At 34.3% G+C, this 23,531-nt stretch overlaps 4 protein-coding genes across 8 annotated transcripts; 1 reads left to right on the top strand and 3 right to left on the bottom strand.

The window, feature by feature from the left end:
• Positions 1-2,835: 2,835 nt before the first annotated feature.
• On the bottom strand, positions 2,836-8,741 carry TOPP2 (type one serine/threonine protein phosphatase 2). 2 transcript variants are annotated; one of them, XM_089721195.1, is made up of 5 exons: positions 8,308-8,741; positions 6,289-6,343; positions 5,331-5,890; positions 5,027-5,245; positions 2,836-3,160 (listed from the first exon to the last, which is right to left on the bottom strand). In XM_089721195.1, exons 1-4 carry the CDS (start codon positions 8,395-8,397, stop codon positions 5,072-5,074), a joined length of 879 nt encoding a protein of 292 aa, XP_089577321.1. In that variant the 5' UTR covers positions 8,398-8,741; the 3' UTR covers positions 2,836-3,160; positions 5,027-5,071. The 2 variants fall into 2 exon arrangements, with proteins under 2 accessions (XP_089577321.1, XP_089577320.1); XM_089721194.1 differs by lacking the exon at positions 6,289-6,343 and having other exon boundaries at positions 8,308-8,730.
• A 711-nt stretch (positions 8,742-9,452) lies between these two features.
• LOC105629911 (uncharacterized) lies at positions 9,453-12,531 on the bottom strand. 4 transcript variants are annotated; one of them, XM_012211558.4, is made up of 4 exons: positions 12,430-12,531; positions 12,173-12,220; positions 10,331-11,047; positions 9,453-10,037 (listed from the first exon to the last, which is right to left on the bottom strand). In XM_012211558.4, exons 3-4 carry the CDS (start codon positions 11,019-11,021, stop codon positions 9,763-9,765), a joined length of 966 nt encoding a protein of 321 aa, XP_012066948.1. In that variant the 5' UTR covers positions 11,022-11,047; positions 12,173-12,220; positions 12,430-12,531; the 3' UTR covers positions 9,453-9,762. The 4 variants fall into 4 exon arrangements, with proteins under 4 accessions (XP_012066948.1, XP_089577319.1, XP_089577318.1 ...); XM_089721193.1 differs by having other exon boundaries at positions 12,163-12,220; positions 12,430-12,527; XM_089721192.1 differs by having other exon boundaries at positions 12,163-12,480.
• A 3,002-nt stretch (positions 12,532-15,533) lies between these two features.
• LOC105629910 (metal tolerance protein B) lies at positions 15,534-18,411 on the top strand. The gene is made up of 2 exons (XM_012211557.4): positions 15,534-15,866; positions 17,221-18,411. The coding sequence occupies exon 2, from the start codon at positions 17,227-17,229 to the stop codon at positions 18,367-18,369; it is 1,143 nt and encodes a 380-aa protein (XP_012066947.1). The 5' UTR covers positions 15,534-15,866; positions 17,221-17,226; the 3' UTR covers positions 18,370-18,411.
• A 649-nt stretch (positions 18,412-19,060) lies between these two features.
• Positions 19,061-21,280, bottom strand: RABA2D (RAB GTPase homolog A2D). Its single transcript, XM_089721388.1, has 3 exons — positions 21,121-21,280; positions 20,831-21,023; positions 19,061-19,947 (listed from the first exon to the last, which is right to left on the bottom strand). The coding sequence occupies exons 2-3, from the start codon at positions 20,993-20,995 to the stop codon at positions 19,462-19,464; spliced, it is 651 nt and encodes a 216-aa protein (XP_089577514.1). The 5' UTR covers positions 20,996-21,023; positions 21,121-21,280; the 3' UTR covers positions 19,061-19,461.
• Positions 21,281-23,531: the final 2,251 nt, after the last annotated feature.

The following is a 23,531-nucleotide window of genomic DNA, read 5'->3' as shown; positions in this document are numbered from 1 at the left end:
TTTGGAACAAATGAATTCTATAAAATTTTGTGGAATTCATTTTAGAAATCCAAAATATTATGTTTGGAATGAAAAAAATATAGATTTGAATTCTACGGATTGAATTTTATGAAATTGAGTATGTCCAACTTAAATTCTAATAAAGCTGATAGAATTTGTAAATGAATTCCACAAAATTGACCATTGAATGTTTATTAATAAAATTATCCTTCACTATAAACTCAACTATTTTTACTTTTTTTTTCTTTTTATTTATTTTCTTTAGAAAATTTCAAACTATAACAATCTTATTCTTTTTTAATCCAATAATGATGTTAGTTTATATTTTATATTTTTTTTCTTTTTTTTTTTTTTGAAAATTTCAAACCAAAATAATGATGTTTTTTTTTTTTAAAGTCTAGTAATAACATTAGTTATTATTACTATGAAACTATAAAAATTGAGTATCAACAATTGTTTTCAAATCTAATTAAAAACAATAGCAACATTCTTAATATTATTTTTAGTTTTCAAATTAATTACTTAAATCAACAACATCAATTAAAAATAATTATTATGACGAATTTAACTGCTTATATAATTAATTAATTAGTGTGGAATATTAGTGTACTTATTTATATGAAATTTATTATTTATATTCTAATAAAAAATGACAAGTTATTATATTGTACATAATAAATATAATTGGTATTTGTTATTTATTTTTATTAAATTATTATGTTAAGGGTATTATAAGAAATAAAGACAAATGAATTTTCATTTAAGAATTTATTCTAAACATAATTTTATAAAATTCAATTGAATTTCTTATTTTAAATTGTAGCATAACAAACATAACAAATTCCTTTACAAATGAATTCTAAAACCATTATTCATTTGTTACAAACGGGCCATAAATGTCAAATACCAATTTTCAATCATTCATCTTAATAGACACTTTATATTCTTTATACTAAATTCTTATCTTCAAATTTTTTTTTTAAATTTTTGTTTTTTGAGCTCTACCACCAACTATGACACAAGATATATGCAATTATGGTATTGAATTTGATTATTGCTTTAAATACTAAAGGCAAAGTTGTCTTAAAATATCACACACCATGACCATTTAAAATTTTTTAAGCCTTGCTTATAAAACAGGAGAATAAAACTAGCACATAGTGCATGTGAAATTATGGTATTCAAGTTGATTTCTTGCTTCAAACATTAAAGACAAGGTTGTTTTAATTTATTTATCACAACAAAGACTTCCACATTAAAGGGGGATGTGTGCGTCTCAGTTGCTAAGATAGCCCTTAATATGGTGTTTGTTGTGGATACCTCTAAGAGGGAGGTGGATGCCTGTGAGAGGGTGGGCAACCTTGAGGTGGTGGATGTCCTTGTGAAGGTGAAGGATGTCTTGGAGAGGGTGGCCTTTGGGTGGGAGGCGGATGTCCATATGAGGGTGGTCGACCTTGAGAAGATGGTGGACAATGAGGAGCGTGCGGAGGATGATGGGCAGGTGGTTGACATCCTTGTGATGGCGATGGATACTTTGGAGAGGACGGCGGATGCCTATGAGATGGCGGTGGATGCGTGGCAGTGGGTGGAGAATGACAGGGAGGAGACGGTGAATGTCCTTGTGAAGGAGGAGGATGTCTTGGAGAGGGTGGCGTTTGGGTGGGAGGTGGATGTCCTTGTGAGGGAGGAGTTTGTCCTTGAGAAGGTGGTTGACATTGAGTAGGAGGCGGACATCCATGTGAAGGTGGTGCATATTGGGGAGAGCGCGGAGGATGATGAATAGGCTGTTGATGTCCTTGCGAGGGCGAGGGACATCTTGGAGAGGGTGGCAGATGTCCATGTGAAGGTGGTTGACCTTGAGAAGGTGGTGGATATTGAGGGGAGCGCGGAGGATGATGAATAGGTGGTTGATGTCCTTGCGAGGGCGAGGGACATCTTGGAGAGGGTGGCAGATGTCCATGAGAAGGTGGTGGATGTGCAGGAGATGGTGGAAAATGACAAGACGGTGGTGGATTTCCTTGCGAGGGTGGGACATAACTTGGAGGGGGTGATCGACCATGAGAAGGTGGTGGATGTCCTTGTGATGGTGGGGTGGGACATCCTGGAGAGGGTGGGGCTGAGGAAGGTGGGGTATATCCATGGGTGGGTGGGCGATACCACCTACGAAAAGTCCAAGGATGCCTAAGAAAAGGCAGGCGTTTATCCCACTTTGAAAAATGACCATATCCATTTCCTAATGTACCTGCTACCACATTTGATTTAGTAGGTATCTCATCACTAGAAACAGTGGCAGCAAATGAAAGAACATTGCCTCCTCCAAGTGCAACTACAACCAGTAGCAAATAAGCACAAAACGCAAGCATCTCCATTTTTAACCCAACAAAGAAGTTTCATCAGTACTTTCTAAAGAAGAGTGGAAAAGAGTGATCATATTAGGTTTTAAATAGATCCTAGGCACATGATCCTGCAACAAACATGCAAAGGTGCAATTGCTATTTGCTTCCACGTTTGCTTTAGACATGAAACCTGGCAATTGCATCTTCTTTGCGACCTCCAACTACAGTAGACATTGGATTTGTTTCACATGACATCAGAAGATTGACATTTTGTATGACTTCACATTAGGGAAAATGGCATTTTCCTCAACAGCTGTTGAGTGCAAAAAAGTTTATGAAAGAATACAAACAGGTATTAAGTGTTTGTTTGTGCTTATAGCATACTATTTACCTGCCATGTCATGCATGTGTTTCTTTCAAGAAGAAAGATGGTTGAAAATCTAAAGTCAAGCATCGGAACTTGATGACCGGTTGTATGGTTGAAAACCTAATGAAGCCCTTTGAGGATCCAAGAAAAAGCAATCTTTCAGTGGTGTATCAATGCAGTCATTTACAGCAAGAATGTATTTACACCAGCATTGTAATTTCCGTGAGAACTTAAAAAAGAATAAATATCTGTACTTTACCACTGCACTAAGTACAGTTAGCTCCAAACTAGGAATTAGGAGATTGTTCCTCCAAAACACAATATTTTCAACAAATGACTCATACACTCCACAAGAGAGATGTTACCCTCTTCGCAACACCTCAAGCTTGGAGTTCTGATCCCAGGGTTTCAATCTTCAAAAGTTGCTCCTCGTGTTGCAAACACATAAAATAAAGCTCTGCAAGGATGGTAACTAGATCAATAAAATGATAAGCTACTGCTGAGAACAGGTTTGAACTATGGTGCACATATAAGAAATACATATCTATAAACAATTTAGTAGTTAACCAAAAAAAAGTTCTCTACAGCACAATATATCAATTGGTTTTTCAATGCATATGAACAAAAGTGGTTATGACAATAAATTAGAAGGGGGATAAAGAAAACTGCAAGCAATGTAACGTAAACAAAATCACATGCCAAAATCAGAAAGCTAAATTTTGACCAAACCTTGAAATCTTATCAGCCATAAAATAAATTATATAGAGGAACTTAATAGAGAGCTTTAGAATCCACAAAAATTACAATAGCTTCTCCCTGATTTGCCATCACCACATGATCAAACATATCATTAATCATTTTCATCTGGATGAGACCTTAACAAGGAAGAGTAAAGACACTTAAAATTGCAAAAGGAAAGAAGTATTACAGTTTTCCTTCCAGATCCTATATAAAAATACCACTTTTCACTTTTCTATAGTTTCCTTCCACATCCCAATTTTGGAAGTCCTTCATTAAGAAGCACTCATCCTAGTATTTCACTATTTTTATGCCCAAATAATAAAGAAGGTAAGCATTTGAAAACTGCAGTTTCAGAACTAATTTCTGCATTGTAATGTGCATAGTAACAATATGACTGCCAAATAAATCACAATTTACTTTTTTCTCAACATCTAATTAGTTGAGGAATACATATTAGAAACAAGAAACCAATTTGTTTTTATCACCTAGCTTTTTCATGGATTGTGAAAGATGCCAGATAGGTGGACAGAACGACGGAACATGTAACAAGCAACAAGGGTAATACCCTTGATAAAGGAGATGGTATGATAACAATAGCAGGTACTGCTGGCAAATATCCAATCTGACTGTGACATGTTACCAGAGAGGCAAGGGGATATGTATTGCTGGTGTTGGATAAATCTAATGCCCGGCATAATTATGCTCCAAAAAGGTGCCGATGGCAATGAAGAATCAAGAAAAGCATAGGAAGTGCAAGTAATGGATGATTTGATGGTGGATGGCTGGGAGGTCGAGAGATTTTGGATAGAACATAGATAAATTGGATCTAGCCACTAAAAGAAATAAACATAGAGATGATGCCACTATAGTAATAGTTTTTGCTTAGGAACTACTAATGCCGATATCAAACAAGTGCTCATAGTGTTTGTTAAATTATTATTGAAAACAAGCCGCCTTTTTTTCCACCTTTTACATCTATTTTATTGCAGCACTTCTCCAAAGCAGGAAAGCATCATCATGGTGCTAAGTGCAAGCAAACAATGGCAATGATGTTCCAAGAAAAATTCATTGTTTCAACAAGATGGAAGTAAAGCTAGGGTAGAAGTTTGGCTTTTCAAATAAAATTAATTCTTCAAGTAGCCTTTTACACAGCATCATATTCATTTTATAAAGCCAACAACCAACCAAATAACCATTCATCTCAAATTAGCAAGTAAAATTCTAAAAGCCATTCTTTTCACTCCAACAATTTCCATTCTCCAAAAAAAAAAAAAAAAGAGGAAAAGAAAAGAAAATATCCATTCACCATGCATTATTCACAGTCTCTAAGCAAAGAAAATGAAAATATAAATACAAAATGAAAAATTGATCAGCCCCAACAAAGAAAAAGAGCAAAAACACAAAATATAAGACTAGAAAAGTCCAAATGCATGAAAGAAGTGATGTTTATTTATTTATGTTGTTAAATAGAAAATCTTTCAGAAATAACAAAAGACATGGATTCTGTCATATGCAAGTTGATGACCGCATAGCATAAATTAGCACCAAGTAAATAAGGAAAAACCCATAGCATGAAACTTACGTTAGCAATTATAAGCCAGAATCATGATAGCAAACAAGTCCATTTTCACATGAATTTGGACTTCCTATCTGCAGGCTTAAGTATTTGGAAAGAGCACATTAAGGTCTCATCAACACTCATCATCGCACCAGCATTATCAAATTCACCGCAATAATTAGGAGCAGAAAATATTGTAACAAGCTGCCTGTCTGCAAAGAATTCATACCCATCCTCCACAACCTGAAACAGAAAAACAAAACCAAAAAAGGCCCCCTGGTAAACTGATCAAGTGATACAAGTATCAAAAGAAGTAAGCTTCACCAACCTGATGGGCACGACAAACAAGGTCCATATCATTATTTGTTAGGAATTCTGACACCTTATCTGGCCCAAAGGTGTATGAGACCCCTCGGTCATTCATACCCCAGCCTTTAACATCCCTACTAGGATCAGACCAAAGTAAATCACAGAGCAACCCAGAATCAGGAACATCAGTTGGACGGGTTAATCTTCTAATTTGATCCAAACTTGTTAATTCAGGGGAAAGTCCTCCATGCATGCACAATATTTTGTCGTCTATAAGAGCAGCAACAGGAAGACAGTTAAAACAATCAGTGAAGGTTTTCCAAAGTCTCACATTGAACCGCCGTTTACATTCATCATAAAATCCATAAATTCGATTAATAGACGCAGACTCGTGATTTCCCCTCAAAAGAAAGAAGTTCTCTGGGTACTTGATCTTGTAGGCAAGCAAAAGGCAGATTGTTTCCAAACTCTGCTTGCCACGATCTACATAATCACCTAGAAATAAATAATTAGCACTAGGCGGAAAACCCCCATATTCAAAAAGCCTCAAAAGATCAGAATATTGCCCATGAATGTCACCTGGAAATAAATGTAGAAATTAATATAGTTCAACTAAAATGCAATAAAAGGTAAGAACTTAAAAAAAAAAAAAAAAAAAAATTTGCATTTCACACATTAGGTGAAAATAAAAACTGCATTGCAGTCTTATTATTTGTTTAAATTACACTCAAAGAGAAGTGATTCCTCAATTTAGATGAGGATGTAAGAGCAACATAAGAGCATGCCTATAACATGACGCAGTAGATTCCTATAAAGCACTAGAAAATCATATTGCTAAACTTTTATTTTCAAAATAAAATTAAACCACAACATGATGCAAGATAAATGCAAGACCCTAAAAAACAGGAATCCTAACAAATTGGAATATCTTACAAGGGACCCTAAAAAATAAGATATGATGCAGCACCAATGATTACCAGAAATTTCCTTCCTCAAAGTGATCTCCATTGTCCATCTCCTCCTTTCCAAAACCTATGGGAAAATGTTTCAACAATTTTAGAGGTAATATACATCTAGAATTGATGTTTACCTTTCAAGTGAAATTTTTAGTAGGATGCAACGGATCCTATTACATCTATTATTTTGATGTGATTTGCCATTTAGAAAACTATGTTAACATCAGTGAATGAATTCTAAGCTTTAATCAGGTTTCTCAAGAATTTTGTATGACTCAATTCCCTCGATAGATATCCCCCATTTTTTACATCATGCCTTCTGCTTCTGTCTCTATTTTATGGCTATAGAGACCAGTTTCCATGTAATTAAGCCTTGCCATGACACCAAGAAAAGGAAAACCTCAAGATGGTTGCTGTAGGACAAGTTGCTACAATGAGAAATATTTTTCCATAGAGAACCGTGCTTAAAATATCACCTACTTTAAGGATCAACACTGAAAGATCACCTCGTCCAATCAGCCTGATATTCAAACTTGAATGAAGAACTACTGATAAATATGTGTGATTGTTAGCATCTGTGGAAAGATGAATACTGACCAACCCAAATGTGAGACTGATCTTAGAAATTAGAATTAAATTATGATTGCATGAATGAAAGTTCCAAACAACCTGCACAGCATTGATACATAGTTATATCTGGGAGGTTGTTACAAAACATATAGGCCACTTGACTTTCTTAGAGCTTGTTTGGTTGGATGTAAAATAAGGATGGGTGAAAAAAAAAGTGAAAATTTTTTGGGGTTTGTAAAATACCTTATTTGGGAAGGAAGAAAATTGTGAGTGGATTTAAAATATCTTTATTTTATATCCTCCAATTTGCTCTCCAAAATGGGAGGAAAAAAAACAATGAAGGTGCAACTAAAGTAAAATAAATTTATTTTACTCCCACCCTTCTATTTTTCCTTCAAATCAAATAAGGAGTGCAAAGGAGGTAAAATGAATAGTACTATTTTACTCTCTCATTTTACATCCTCTCTACATCCAAACAAAGCATTAATCTATAACATCCCAGACAGAATAAAGCAGAAAGATAGCTATTTCATTTTCATCATACAATCACTTTGACAGAAATTTAAAAAAAATGACTGAAAATAGAAAACACTACAGCATAGAAGTAACGCAAATATTGATGCGAAAAAAAATTCTCAGAGATAGCACCACCTTTCATCCTCTCATCTCTTTCACCTCATCTATGTGAAGGTTCACCTAAGCTAATGCCTCAGGTGGCAATCGGAATTGCATACAGATTTCCCACCCCTAAATTCTACTATTTAATATCATTTCCTATCTCCATGCAAATTTTCTCTAAATCCTTCTTAAATGGGACCTAGTAATATAAAACCTTGAAACATAAAAAAAGACATTACTCGGTTACATCTCACCAAAGAAGGGCCTATCGCCTACAAAGGGAATTCTAGTTGCAGTCTTGACCTTCGAATTTCTGCATTAAGCATCTTGCCTTTGCATTTTTGAATTAAGTAGCTGCTCACAAGCTTAAAATCAACAGCCTGTAAACTGCAATCCAAGACTCTTACCATTGCATTAGCATATTCTTTTATCCGAGAACCATTGATCCATCTTCCGTTCTTCACATCAATTGCCACAGTATAGACAAAGTTTTGGATTGTACTTCCAAAAACAAATAGGACTCCCTCAATAACTGGTTTACAGTTCAGACCAACCCATTACCCCCAAAATCAATCCCTGCTTTTTTTTCCCGAACTAAGGTTACTTCCCAAGCAAAGCTCGCTCTCCAACCCTAAAAACTCGAACTTTATCCAAAGAAATACCAAATTTCAGCTTGGCAGCAAAGAAACAGTCAGTTTTAACCTACATATAACAACAATACTCAATCTATTCTCTCCAAAAGACCGAAAGAAAAAAAGGAACCCACAAACTGAAAATCCAAGTTCGCAAAAAAAAAAAAAAAAGCAACAGCAAAGAAAATAGAGTAATGAAGAAAGAAATTTAAGGATGTACCACAGATCTTGATGGGGGCTTCAAGCTCCAGAAGGTTGGGCTGCTGAAGAAAGATTTCTCGAGAAACAAGACAGAGTTGGCGGATCTCATTCTCAGTTAGCTGTACCTGCTGTTGTTTGGCTGCTCTTGTTTGCCTAAAATCCAAAAGACGAGTGATTATATCGTCCAAAACGGCAGGGTCGATAGACACCTGCCCTTGCTGAGCCATTGAAAACCGATCTGGAAGAAATCTTGCTCAAAAATCAAAACCCAAAAGATTTTCAAGAAATGACAGACAACAACGAGGGTCCTTTCTTTGTTTCTTTTAGCTCTGTTTCTGTGCTTTCTTTTCTGAACTTTTTCTTTCTTGATTTTTTTGAATTGGGTTGGTGGTGTAAAGAGAGAATGTGAGTTTGTTTGTATTTTTATTTAATTTTTTTATAAAATAAAATAATGGAGGTGGCCAGTGGGCAACTGCAAAGTCCGATGTGGCGGAGAAGTCTATTTGATGGGGTCGATTAATCCGCCGCTCAATTTTTTTTTTTTTTTTCCATTTTCTAGAATTTTTGGGTTATAATGTAATTAGTGCTTATTTAAATGAATGAAATATGAAATTTAAGTATTTTAATTTTATATTCTATTCTTTGTTGGATAATAGAATTCATGAATTGGAAAAATATTTTTAAAATAACATTAAATAGTTTATATTTTATTATTAATAAAAATTAAACATTAAATGGATTAACTTTTCATAAAATATTATTTTAATTTTTAAAAATTAAAATATTATAAAAAATAATATTTAATGCTGATCCAGCGCAGACTGAGTACGAGAAACCTAACTCAACTCCAAAAGCTAAGTCAAAATAAGGTCTACCCCTCAATTTATTAACACCAAGGATAACCAAAGTGGAATTCATGTCACCTTGCCACCACGAGACTAGAGGATCATTTGTTGTTGGCTTCTCTTGTTCAAGCTTTGAAATGTCAAGTAATAATATGGACAGCTTGCAACAGTCATTATTAGAATAATTACATAGTTGGTGTCTTGCCAATTTTTCTATTTTAGTACCTTAATTTTATTTTTCATTAGTTGTTTAAACAAGCATTTTTTTTTTAATTAAACATATTTGGCTAGAAATTTTTTACTGAAAAAATGAAAATAGTTAATATTATAAACTACTAGAAAATTTTTACTCAAAGGACTGAGTAGAAAATTAGTACATAATTGTACAGTTAGGCTAAACAACAGGTACATTGATACTCATACTAAACTAACTATGGACATCTTGACACTAACAGACTGTCCTTGTGCCTTAACATCTTAAATACAACATCACTTGGCACAGAGGTAAAGTAAGTTAACCATATAGATCACCTTAGTGGGGAAAAAACAAGACTACCTAGAACAAGATACTCCTTTTCATACTCCCCCAACCGAGTGTTTACAGATAATTAGAATTTCAATTCTCATATCTAAGTTTTTGTGTCGTCTCTGAGGAATGTTTGGCCACTATTTGGTGGAGAATAATTATTTTCTTCAATTTCAGTTTCAAATAAATCCACTAATGTAGACAATGGATCATCAGCTATTAAAATAATGCTTTTGAAAATTGAAGGGTCAAGTAGAGTTGGCAGACGGCCAAACATTTTCCGCACCTCATTCCGCAGCATGTTGAGCAAGCATGTTCTATCTTCATACAACTTTTTGTATGCGTCTGGTGAAGGCAACACCTTGGCATCATCCCCATCTACAGAGCAAGAAAAACGTACATTTTATAGTTATCAAAAGATTGAAATATACATTTTAATGCTTGCAACCTCTCACTCCTTTAGAATCGGAGGGGGCTTGATGGAATTGAGGCAATAACTCTCTCAATTGGATGAATTCACACTGCTGGAGCAGTAGAGTGTTTACTGCCCCCTTCCGACTACTGACTGCTAACACATATTAATGTATATCCATTGTCAAAGAAAAAGTAATAAAGGAAAATATGATATTTTCAGATTTCAGATTTCTCTTTTTATGAGATTTTGCACTTACTCAGATTAATCCTTCTTGAAATTTCTATATGATTTCTGCTATCCTTGCTCGAAGATGTCATATTGTCATGAGCTCCAACTTCAGTGGCACGAGCACTCTTACATGGTTGAATACATGCAACATCATTTATCTCAAGGTTCCTCTTTCTATGCTGAGCAATCACTCTATGGTGTCTTAAAAGTTGTGAAGAATAGGGTATAAGCTCATGGGTATGCTGTAAAACTACTTTATTTACTTTCCATTTTCCATTTGGACCTATTGATGCACAGACCCTTGCTGAGCATCCATTTCTTTTTGTTGGCCTAGGCTTTTGGCGATTCTTACCATTGTTACTTGCCTTCCCTGCTCGATCACAAGAAAAAGTTTGGTATTTAAGTTCTCCATTAAGTCCTTTTCCACAGGACTGTTTAATCACTCCAAATCCTTCCTTCTCTGCAAATTTCCAGTAAAATTCAAATAGATCTTCTAGAGTTCCAAATGCCATGCCCACCTTGGGTACATCGCCTTTGTCTGCTGTATTTTCATCACGCTGTGATTGCTGTGTGTTTGGTCCCAAATCCTCGGAACTAACTTCAACACTTTGTGCCGAATCCATTTCCTTGCCATTAGGTTCCAAGTGGGACTCATGAAAGCTGATGGTGGCATCAGCACCTTTGTTATGACTATTACCATTTACAACGCCATAAGACATCTTAATTAATCTAGTTGCCCCAATACCTAAAAATTTAACAACAAAAAACACCATCAAACTTATACATTAACATTTAACTAATAGAAATAAACTCTTTCAAAAAATACAGCTTTATTCAACATTCCCATAAAGCAGGTCATATTATGCACATAATTTATATGCATTCCAAATTTCATTGACGAAATGCTTAAGAAGATGCACGTGTGATGCATCTTCATGTTAGGTCATTTCTTCTTCTTCTTCTCGTTCATATCATTCCCCTTCATTTTTTTCTCTTGTTTTTTATTCTAGATGCCTTTCAGATTCTCTTTCCTTTTCTAGATGTTTTTTTCATGCTTTTATTCCTTGTTTGCATAATTTTTATAAAAGAATTTGTGCCCACTTCAAATGACTATCTATCCAAATAGACAATAAAATTAATTGTCTCATTTAATTTCTTTTGCGCCTCATCTCTGTCAAGTGCTTGGTTGTGCCTTATGCATAGGCTCTAAGACTCCCTCGTATTTTAGATTATGCAACACTTCAGTTCACAAATATTTCAAATTTTAATTGCTCTTTGATCCCTTATTTTTGTGCTATAAAACATGATAATCCTCCAAATATATCTTATGGTAATTTAGGGACTAAAATTGACCCAAAAAAGCTACTCATATAGGCTAATTCAAGGGGACCCGTGACACTACTGTGCATCATGGGCCACATAGCATCGCCAATTTTATTGATTGTACTAAGCATATAATTGAGCTTCTCAGGAAGCGGTCCCGCTCTCCCTCTCTCTCTCTCTCTCTCTCTCTCCATTCAGCCACCATAAAATTACCTCTCAAAAAAGAATAAACCACAACCCACTGTAGAACTGTTTCTTTTTATGTTATTGAGACTTTAATTTCCATAATCACGATTAACACTAAATTACCATTTTTCTTTTCACTTTCAACAAAATTATGAAAGGAAAGGATTCGAAAAAGAGCTAAGAGCAGGAAATGAATCTAACCAGTTGTTTTTTAGCAGATACTTTAGAAATCAAAGAATAACTATAATCACACTATCAAATAAAAAAAAACACATGCAAGTAATTTCCTAGCAAACATTAAAAGAACAAAAAGGGAATTAATGGAAAGTGAGAGTAATTGTGAGAAAATACAGTATCTTACTGAAATTGAAGATCCGGTGACCAAATTTCTTCAATCAATCTTGAAGATCTGTGAAACATAAAAGAAATTTTCAGTCAAACAAAAGAAAAACACAAAAAGTACAGTGAAATTCTCCTTGTCTTATTTGAGATAGAAGAGCTGTGACTGAAATTTATTGAACTTCTGCTCGGAATCTTCAAGTATCGCGAAGTAATCATATCAGGAAAAGGAAGAGAGAGGAGTTAGGCATTAGAGATTGAGAGAGAGAATCGACTCACGGGGTTCTGAATTTCAGTTTCGGTGAGGAAGAGACTCACGGGCCCGTGATGGACGTTTTTAAGTAACGACTTTAAGAAGTAAGCGACTAAATTAAAATATGGGCGAAATGCTATTTACTCCCTGAAATTTGACTCTAATTACCATTACATTTCTTCATTTTGGTAAATTAATTGATTCATTTCCGAAGTATGGTCTCTTTAAATTATTTTTTCTGTGTAAAAAGTATTATTTTTACCATTAATGTTTTATAAATAAATGAAAATACCATGTAAAATATTAGATAAAAAATTTTCCATTAAATCAATTAAGAGATTTTTTTATTTAAGGGTTAAATTGTCTATTTAGATTCTAGATGTGGTCTATGGGCTTACTCACAGATCAAATCCATGAAAAATAAATTATTTTAAAATAAGGTTTTATCTTACCATTTAATAAAAAAAATTCCATTTTTATTAGTTTGGTCAATGAATAGAGCCATAAATAGAATCTAGGTAGATGCAATCCTTAATAGCAAAAGAGGTGGAGCTCTTGCATTTTGGTTCTATTGTTTATGAATGCAAAGCTTCTTAATGAGTTGCAGTATTGTAGGGTGTCTTTTGTAGTAAAGTCAGATAACCAGGTGGTTCATGCTTTGGCTAGAGCAGCTGTGTGACATCCTGGACATCAGGGGGCATCAGGTAAACGATCTATACATAAGAGGGGTAGTCTCTAACCTTGGTAGGCGCCTTTTGAGTTGGCAGAGTGGGTGACCCCTGGCCCAAGGGACAAATCTGTGAGGTGTAGGGGCATTCGGGCCATCCGGGGACTATGCCGAAGCGGACAATACTAACTAGGGCAGAGCCATGACAATTTGGTATCAGAGCCGGCCTCGTTCCCTCTGGCTGGTGGTGGGGCAAACCTCAGCGAGGACGCTGAGTCCCTTAGGGGGGGTGAATGTGACATCCTAGACATCAGGGGGCATCACCTTAGGCGAATCCCACATCGGCTACGGACGAGGTAAACGATCTATACATAAGAGGGGTAGTCTCTAACCTTGGTAGGCCCCTTTTGAGTTGGCAGAGTGGGTGACCCCTGGCTCAAAGGGACAAAACCGTGAGGTGTAGGGACATTCGGGCCATCCGGGGACTATGCCAAAGCGGACAATACTTACCAAGGGTAGGGCTATGACAATTGGTATCAGAGCCGGCCTCGTTCCCTCTGGCTGGTGGTGGGGCAAACCTCAGTGAGGACGCTGAGTCCCTTAGGGGGGGTGAATGTGACATCCTGGACATCAGGGGGCATCACCTTAGGCGAATCCCACATCGGCTACGGACGAGGTAAAGGATCTATACATAAGAGGGGTAGTCTCTAACCTTAGTAGGCGCATTTTGAGTTGGCAGAGTGGGTGACCCCTGGCTCAAAGGGACAAAACCGTGAGGTGTAGGGACATCCGGGCCATCCGGGGACTATGCCAAAGCGGACAATACTTACCAAGGGTAGGGCTATGACAAGCTGTGTCTCTGTCTGACATGGAGGAATGGAGCTTTACTCTTCCACCTTTTATCTTGGATGTTATTTGTCATGATAATGATAATATATGATCCTTTGCACTTCCAGAAAAAAAAAAAAAAGAGTTTAATAACCTTATGTTTTTATATCTAACTCAACAAGTTGAAAATTCAGGGTCTTTTTGGTAAATTAGTGGAAAATTAGTTGTTTTATTGGATGTTAATTATTTAACTAAGTTTCATCAAATGTTGAAGAAAATAACGTTTCATAATTCGCTTACTCAAACTATCATAAAGGCTATATGAAAGTTTGTATTTTGACTTAGACAAAGTAATAAAAGTTATATGAAAAGTTGTTGTTGAACAAGATATTAATAAATTTAGTAATATCACCCCAAGTAATGGCCCGGTGGTAAAAACGTTAATCATCCGCCTGCTTGATCTAGGTTTAATCCTCTACGATAGCTTCTCGGTTCAATCCTCAATGACAATATTTCATTACGCATGATGTCTAAATATTCGTTCTACTGCCTGAGAGCACTTTGTGCGCTGCCTCCTATAGGAAGAGGGTAGTGTCTCTCACCAGTGCTCGGGGTTTGGTGCGCCTATGGAGAGTCTTAAATCGGGACATCAACACCTGACCGTTGGCGGCCTAAGAGCCATGGCCACTTTGTGGGTTGTCTCCTACAGGAAGGGGGCAGCTTAGGGGTTGGTGCGGCTATAGAATGTCTTAAATCGGAATGTCAACACCTAACTGGTGGCTACATAGGAGCCACGACCCACTTTGTGGGTGCCTCTTGCAGGAAGGGGGCAGCGTCTCCCACTAGTGCTCATAAGTTGGTGCGCCCTATGGGAATGTCATAAATCGGAACGTCAACACCTGACATGTAGTTTGAATCAACAGGGGCAGTGATTATATCGATTCCATGACAATAAAATTAACGCGTATGCAATAAAATGATTAGACGATCTAAACATTTAAACCCTAATCCAAATATATCTTAGGAAACTTTTGCATTATTATTAGGGATGATCATATGTCCGATTTGATGTGGATTACAGATATAGTATAGTTCGGTTCGAATATCTTCCACCTGCCATGACATATAATATTTCTAATTATCATTATAAATTTTTGTATTTTCAAATATAATAAGTAATATGGATTCCATCATAAAGGTTATCGTCAATTTGATGAATATTATTTAGAGGGGAAAGCTACTTCCTGCTATGTAGCCTATAATATTATTTCAATAAATTCGGCTTCTTATGTATAAAAAAATTGTAATTATCTTTTTATTTTTTCTAAATATAATAGAAAAAACGAATAATATCTAATTTAATTCAACCCGACATTGGATCCCATATGGGATATGGGTATATGAAAATCTTGATGGGTGGAGTATGGATTTTGCAGAATCATCAAAATTATTATTTATTTATTATCCCTGATTATCCATGATCATCATCGTCCCTACTTATTATTTTATTACCTGGTATCACGATGCCCAATCCATCCGCAAGTTTAGTTCTCCGCTACATGGAAACGCTTATGGCATCTTCTGTTAACAGTAACGTTTCTTGGCTGCCGGCTTCTTCTTGTCTCTTTTATTTAAAAAAATAAACAAGTGGAACTGGAAAGCAGGGGAATACCATTCCTCGTGCTTTCATCAACAAGAAGTTGTTTGCCAATTACTTTCAGGCCTTTCACGCTTCCGATCGTAACGTGCCGGGTTCTTCTTCTCCCCTTTATTTAAGAAAATAAACAACAGTAGAAAGTGTGGAATTCGGAAGCAGGGGATTATCATTCCCCGTGCTTTCATCACAAGAAGTGTTTTGCCAATTACTTTGAGGCTTTTCACGCTTCTGATCATAACCCAATTTCTCAATTCATGAGATCCGATAATCAGTCCCTCTAAAGTTTCTGTCCTCTGTCCTGTCGTTTACGGGTATAACCCATCACCAACCTTCAATAGTTGCAATGTCTTCTGCAACTAGTAGATTCTTTATATATATATATATATATATATATATATATATATATATATATATATATATTGTGAAATGAGCTCATGTTATTTTTATTGAAATTTTTACTCGCAATTCTTGATCGTCGTTTGTTTCAATTAAATAGAAATGGAATTATATGTTCGACATTTTCAAGTTACGAAATTTCTCTCTTTTGTAATAATTATTGCTATGGATGCAAAATGCAGGGTTTTGGAGTTGCTTAAAATTGAAGGTAGGAAGGATTGTTTGATCGTCAATAGGTTGTTTTAAGTTTTTAGGGTATTAAATAATTAAAGAAACAACTGGTTTAGAAATCATGTCATATATGAAGTTGAAGAGAGTAATCCAACTGGGTATATTGAACTTTTGTTTTAAATTGATTATTTATATTTATCTGAGTTTGCTCATTTTATTGAGAAGAATGCTCTGTGATTCTCATATGCTGTTTGAACTGTTTGAACTGATCATGTACTTTGACTACTTTCAAAACCAAGTTAATTGTCCTTGGCGGTGAAGATGTTAATTTATTAGATGGTTTTTTTATGTGCAATAATCTGAGTTTGGATTTATGTGCAATGAAACTGATTTCAGAGAGTTCTTGACAATTTCAGACATAGTAAAATAAAATGAAGGGAAAGGAATTTCAAATTAATGAGATTTTGTTGAGAAGATAGATTGAAATTTAAATCTATCTCTGGTTTTTGCAAAGGCTTCATTATTTTGATGAAGAGTGATGATTAGGATTATGAATTAATAACTGTTCTTTCACTATATATGCAAGAGAATATGATTTCATGTTCTTTGAACTTAATCATGTTTCACAGATATATGATTTTTGTCCATCAAAATGAGATTGTGAAAAATTATAAATTTTAGTTTGCTTTAATTAACACTACACGTGATTGAAGCTTGCGGAATTTATAAAATCTATTATGTTTTAATAGCTTATATTGTTCCAGGAAAAAATCACTTCGCATTAGTGTGATGTAATTTGCTTTCTGTTTGTCCTTTCTTTTATTTCAAATTTCCTGGTTCTAGTTATTTACAAATACATGATGGGTCCCAAACTAGTTAAACTTTGTTGATTGTACTGTCCCCAGGCCAGCAATCAGTGCTGATTGCTGTTTTCTGCCTGTAGCTTTTCTAGAATTTTAGATTCCACTTTACTTTTGTAGCTTGTGGTATTGAAGCACTCCTTGGACTTACTGTTTGTGAAGCCAATGACAGCCATACTTTTCGAGTAATTTTGTTTTATATTTTCTTGACTTTCTTTTTTCTAATATTCTACTGAAGGTAAACATGTTCTCCAAGAAGATGGAACATGAGGAAGCCTCCATTTTGCAATTGCAAAACCAGAAGGATGTTGAGATGATAGTATCATCTGAAGAAAATGCCATTCTTCCTGCTACAGCACATTTATCTTGCAATTCTGTTTGTGCCTTCTCCAAACAAGAAAATGATACTCTTGAATCCGAAGAACGATCAAAGTCAGCTGTAAAACTTGTGGGGCTTATAATTTTCTATTTACTAGTCATGACAGTAGAAATCGTCGGTGGCTTGAAAGCCAACAGCCTTGCAGTTATTACAGATGCAGCCCATTTGCTGACTGATGTTGCTGGATTCTGTGTCTCTCTTTTCGCAGTGTGGGCTTCGGGTTGGGAGGCAACATCACAACAGTCATTCGGATTTAACCGCCTTGAAGTTTTAGGTGCCCTTCTATCAGTGCAGCTTATATGGATAGTCTCTGTCATCTTAATCTATGAAGCAGTTGACAAAATTATTCACAGAAGCTCTGAGGTAAATGGAGGACTAATGTTTGCAATTGCAGCCTTCGGATTCATTGTTAACTTAATCATGGTTGTATGGCTAGGTCATGATCACTCTCATCATGCTTCTCATGTTCATAATCATGATCACATTCACAATCACAAGGATGGGGATTTATGTCCAGGAAACGAAGAGGAGGGAACTGGACTGGTATTAAGTTCTCCTGAAAAAAGAAAAATATTAAACATAAATATTCAAGGAGCTTACTTACATGTCATGGCTGACCTAATTCAAACTGTAGGCGTAATGGTTGCTGGAGTAATTATTTGGTTAAAGCCTGAATGGTTGGTAGTTGATCTGATATGCACTCTTATTTTCTCTGGTTTTGTTCTGTATTCTACAATACCGATGCTTAGGGATGTATATGGCATTCTGATGGAGAGGACACCTTGTGAGATCAACATTGGCAAGGTGGAGTGTGGTCTGAAATCCATAAAAGGAGTTCAAGACATTCATGACTTGCATATTTGGGCTATCACAGTAGGGAAGTTGGTTTTATCTTGCCATGTTGTGGCTGAGCCTGGAATCAGCTCTACTGAAATACTTAACAGGATTAACGATTACTGCAAAAAAACATACAGGATTCGTCATGTAACTGTACAAATCGAGCAGTAAGTTAAAGATTTACAAAACAGAGCTTTTGTTCCGCGCTTCTCATCTTCATTGCATTTTGTGGATTGGAACTATACTTGTTGCAAAACTTAAAAGCTGTTTGATTCTATGTTAAAATCAGTTAGGTTTAACTTGAAAAGATCTAACCTAAACCTTGGCATTTCTGCTGCGATTGGCAGATTCTGGTAAAAAGTTAGAAAGGATTTTCGTAGGCTAATGAATAATTAAGGCTATGTTCAGCAACACCTTTTAGAGGTTAAAATAGCTTTTTATCAACTTTTATGAAAAACTACTCGATGCTATTAAAAAGCTACTCAATGCGTTTTATAAAAAGCACTCAATGCCATTAAAACAGATACAAATCAAAACAAGGAGCCCCTAGAACATGCGACAATACATACCTTTCTCCGTCTAATTATGCTAGTCGAAATTCCTAGATTCTCCTCCACAAGTTTTTCCTTTTAATCATATTTAGAAAAATGTCCATTGCAGTACTTGTTTTAAAAAGATCATAACCTGAAATCATCCAAAAACAGGAAGAAACCGAGAGAATGTTATGTTTATTAGGAAATCTTCCACTCAAAGACGAGCAAGTTAGTCATATGTTGTGAATAACAGATTACAGGATTATGTATTAAATAAGTAATTGCGCTTGCACGAACAAGAAGCGATAAGCATAGGTTGGAAAGACATGTTAAAAGGGTAATAAAGCTTTCATTACAAGTTAAGAAGTAGCTCAACAAACAACACCAATAGTACTAAATGCTGCCCCTTTCTATGGTTTTACACCACAATTGAGAAAATAATGTGATCTCACTCTACATCCCTCCTATCAGTCAGTTCCACCTTCCTTTTAAGTAACATACAAGAAATAAACACAACAAAAGAACAGAACAGACATCCTGATATTCTAAGGAACTGTTTCTTTTCTCCAATTTCACAAACTCATTTCAAGTAAAAGATGGTAATCTACATGTCTCCCTCCCTCCGCCCAAAAATTGAAAAAGAAAATTTTTTTAAAGAAAAAGGTAAAATATAATTAAAAAGAAAAAAGACTGCTGGCTAGCAATGCTTATCCATCCTCAAATTACAGTCTTATGTAGAACAGCAACCTCTCTTTGAATTCGCAGAGGAATCGGCAACGTTAATAGTGGTTCCTTGACCAGGAAGGGTAGAATTGCCAGCTGCTTCCTGTGCTGCCAATGCTTTCTTGCTTATGATATGGTATATCTCTGTCAATATGGTCTGGAATGCCTTCTCAACATTGGTTGCTTCCAATGCTGATGTCTCGAGAAATGAGAGACCTTCCCGCTCTGCCAAGCCCTGACCATCTTCTTCCGCGACAGCTCTGAGATGATTCAAGTCAGACTTATTTCCAGCCATCATGATGACAATGTTAGAGTCTGCATGGTCCCTCAACTCACGAAGCCACCTTTGAACATTGTCAAAAGTTTGCCTTTTTGTAATGTCATAGACTAGAAGGGCACCAACAGCTCCTCTGTAATATGCACTTGTGATAGCGCGGTACCTCTCCTGACCTGCCGTATCCCAAATTTGTGCCTTTACTGTCTTTCCATCAACCTGTAGCAGAAAAATAATATAGAAAAGGAATTATTTACTGTATCAGAACCAGATTACAGAAACAATTTGAAAAACGTTGTACATCAAAGATCATAAATGGGTGTTTCCACTGAGAAAATGGTATGTCTGTCATATAACACTCAAATAGCAAGGCCGAGTCACCAATTACAAATTAGAAATAGCATTTTCTCATGTTCCATTTGGTGAAAGGATTAAGCAGTCACTAATGCACCAAATCCACAGTTGATTACTGTGAGAATGACCCTCGGCAATACTCATGCAACATTACTTGATACACACAATCAACCAGTCACTAATGCACCAAATCCACAGTTGATTACCATAAGAATGACCCTTGGCAGTACTCATGAAACATTACTTTATACACGCAATCAACCGAGATGATCCTGCAGATCCAACTTCTATTGAAATCCAAATACAACAATAGCCCACCAACAAGCATTTCAGGGGAAGGTAAATTTAGGTACATCTTGCACGGTTGATATTTCATACCACAGACTAAGATATAAGTTTATTAGAACATAGAACAGCATAGAACCCACTTTCTAACTTTCTAACTTTCAACAATTTAATTAATCTCTACTAGTACAAAATAAGAAGAAGCTATATTCTCAACTTATAAGATCTCACAGTCAAACTCCATTATATTAAAGCATGGGCACTGCTGCTCATCTATTCACCCTAATACCAACCGTCAATCTATCAATACCAAACAATAGAAACTCATAGAATTACTTGAACATCCAGAGACTTTCCATCTAGAGAATTTCATTTTCGCCACAAATCATCAAACACAAGATCGCAAACACAACGAAACAGCAGATCGTCTTCTAAATGCTCATACAACAAAAGCAATAATTACCTGAAGAGTTCTCGTGGCGAACTCGACACCAATAGTGGATTTGGATTCCAAGCAGAATTCATTTCTGGTAAATCTGGAAAGAATATTCGATTTTCCCACACCGGAATCACCGATCAAAACGATCTTGAACAGATAATCATATTCATGATCTACTCTGTGCGCCATATTCTCTGTATCCTCTCCTCAGATCTCTCTAAGCAAATCAGATCCAACCAAACACAAAGATAATGAGCAATCAAAAACAGATCTGCAGAGAGGAATTACAAGAACCGAGAAAATCAATAACTTACCCTAAGGCGAACAGATCGAGAAGAGAAAATTTGTGCTCCGTTCGGGTCGGTTTTAAGCCGAAATGGAAAGTGGAATATTATAAATTGGGTACTAGAAATGGAATTGGAATTTCTGTTTTTTAATTGGGGAAAAGAAAAATCGATGATTGAGGGAAAGGGTTTGAAACGGGCTAATAAATATAAACGGATTTTTTGCATGGTGATTCTGTGTGGGTTAAACGGTATCGTATTACTCATAGAGACAAAAATTTTGAGTGATGTCAGGAAATATGAGGTGGCAACTGACAGTGGCTAGCTGGCAGGAGGGTGCAGCAGGATGTTTAGTGATTTGCTTTCCACGTCCCTTTGTTATTGGGATTTGTTTTTTTGGGCAAGGTTTTGATTGGATGATGTTCAAGTAATGATATTTAAAGTCATATAACCAATAAGAGATTGCCACGTAATTCTAGAAAAGAACTATTGGTCTCCCTAGAGAAAATTTCATGATTAATTAAGGAATCATGTTAAAATCGTGAGATATCGTTTAAAAATGGGTTCAATTAATTTTTTTTCAAAGATCTATTGTATAATTATAGTATAATTATATTATATATAAAAGTGAAAATAGTGAAAAATATTAAAATTGTTATGCCTTATTAAATTTATAGATTGACAAAAATATCATTAATGATCTTAATTTTATTAGTTGAAAAATAAAGATAACTTAATTTTAATTGATAATATTAATTTTCTATTTAAATTCAATTTTTATTGAATAAATTAAGAAGTTATATTACATACTATATAAGATATATATTAAATATGGTGGGAATATAATAATATCTTTAAGAATTTTAATTTTATTGGTTAAAAATAAAAGTAATTTAACTTTAATTGACTATATTAATTTTCTATTTAAATCTAAATTTTATTGGATAAATTAAAAAATTATATTATATACTAAATAAGGTATATAATAATTATTGTAAGAATATAATATCTTTCAGAATTTTAATTTTATTAGTTGAAAAAAAATAAAGATAATTAATTTTGATTGGTTCTGTTATACTTATACTATGTAAGGTACATATCACATATAGCAATAATATAATATGTTTAATTATTATTTTTAATAAATTTTTTATTTGATTTATTATATGTCGTACAAGTAATTTAAAATTTATAATTATTTGTTAAGAAAATATTATGAGATTTATTGTTTAAATAGAAAATAAAGCTCGCTATATATATATATATATATATATATAATGTTATATCGCCATATAACAAGTTGAGAAATTTTTTTCTAAAAAAAAGCAGTCATAAAATTAATTTTATGCTAAGAAAAAAATCAAAATTATCAATGATGCTTTAAAATAGTGATTAACATATTAATTATTATAATAGCTAATACTGATTTTTCATATTTTAGTAATATAGACATTTATGATATTATATTATATTACATAAAATTAAATTAATTAAAATTTCAATTGTTATAAGAAAATTTAGATTATTTAATAAGTAATTTTTTTTATGAAAATTTTGTTGTCAAATAATAATAATATTCTATTATTATAAATATGTTCTTCCTTCAACAAGTCATTTAGCTATTGAATTTATTATTGTAAATATATTTTTTACTTAACAAGTTCTTTGTTTATTGGATTTTTTTATTATTTCATAAAATTTTTTTTTTTTTTTTGTTTTGTAATTGCTCTTATATTTTTAGTAATCTAAATAATTCATAATATTATAAATTGTAATAAAAATTAATAAAAAAATTATTTATATAAATTAAATTATTTTATTTGCAACGAGTACAAACAAAGCGTGCAATACACGTTAGAGAAACCATTTGATTTAAAAACTCTAAGATATTATACATTGCAACTAAGTTGTGGGGAAATTTAATACTATTCTATTAATTAAAGAGTGTTATATTTGGAAAGCATAGTGAAAAAAATCCCGAAATAAAATTAATTTTATAATGAAAAGTGGGAATACTCACATAAATGAATAAATAAATAAATAAAGGAGTGTTATTTTGGATTTTATGATTACTTGTTTAGGTTATTAATTATTTAACAGTATCAATACAACTTTTTTGCTTTGTTTGGCAAGAGCGTTCGAGGGAGTATTTAGAGTATTGACTACGTCAAAATACTGTTTTGATGTATTACATTGTTTGGTGAGTTAGTTTATAAAACAGCTTTCAGTAGATAATATATTGTTTAGTGAAACGTTTTCGCCTAATGTTTAGCGTTCACTTTTTTTTTTTAATTAAAAATTTATTGACATTCTTGCCATTAATTTAAATTTTTTTTTTATTTCAATTGCATCTTGAATCCCTTCTTCAGTTAGTTAGATATCAAGAAGTAATTAAACTGTTCAAAACTTGGTTGTTATGATACTTCAACGATACCTCTTTT

This window comes from Jatropha curcas, chromosome 5, assembly GCF_041381405.1.
Source record: "Jatropha curcas cultivar XTBG-Jc1 chromosome 5, XTBG_Jcur_1.0, whole genome shotgun sequence".
Taxonomy (NCBI): domain Eukaryota; kingdom Viridiplantae; phylum Streptophyta; class Magnoliopsida; order Malpighiales; family Euphorbiaceae; genus Jatropha; species Jatropha curcas.
The sequence above is the reverse complement of the archived record's forward strand: the minus strand, read 5'-3'. Positions and strand labels throughout refer to the sequence as shown.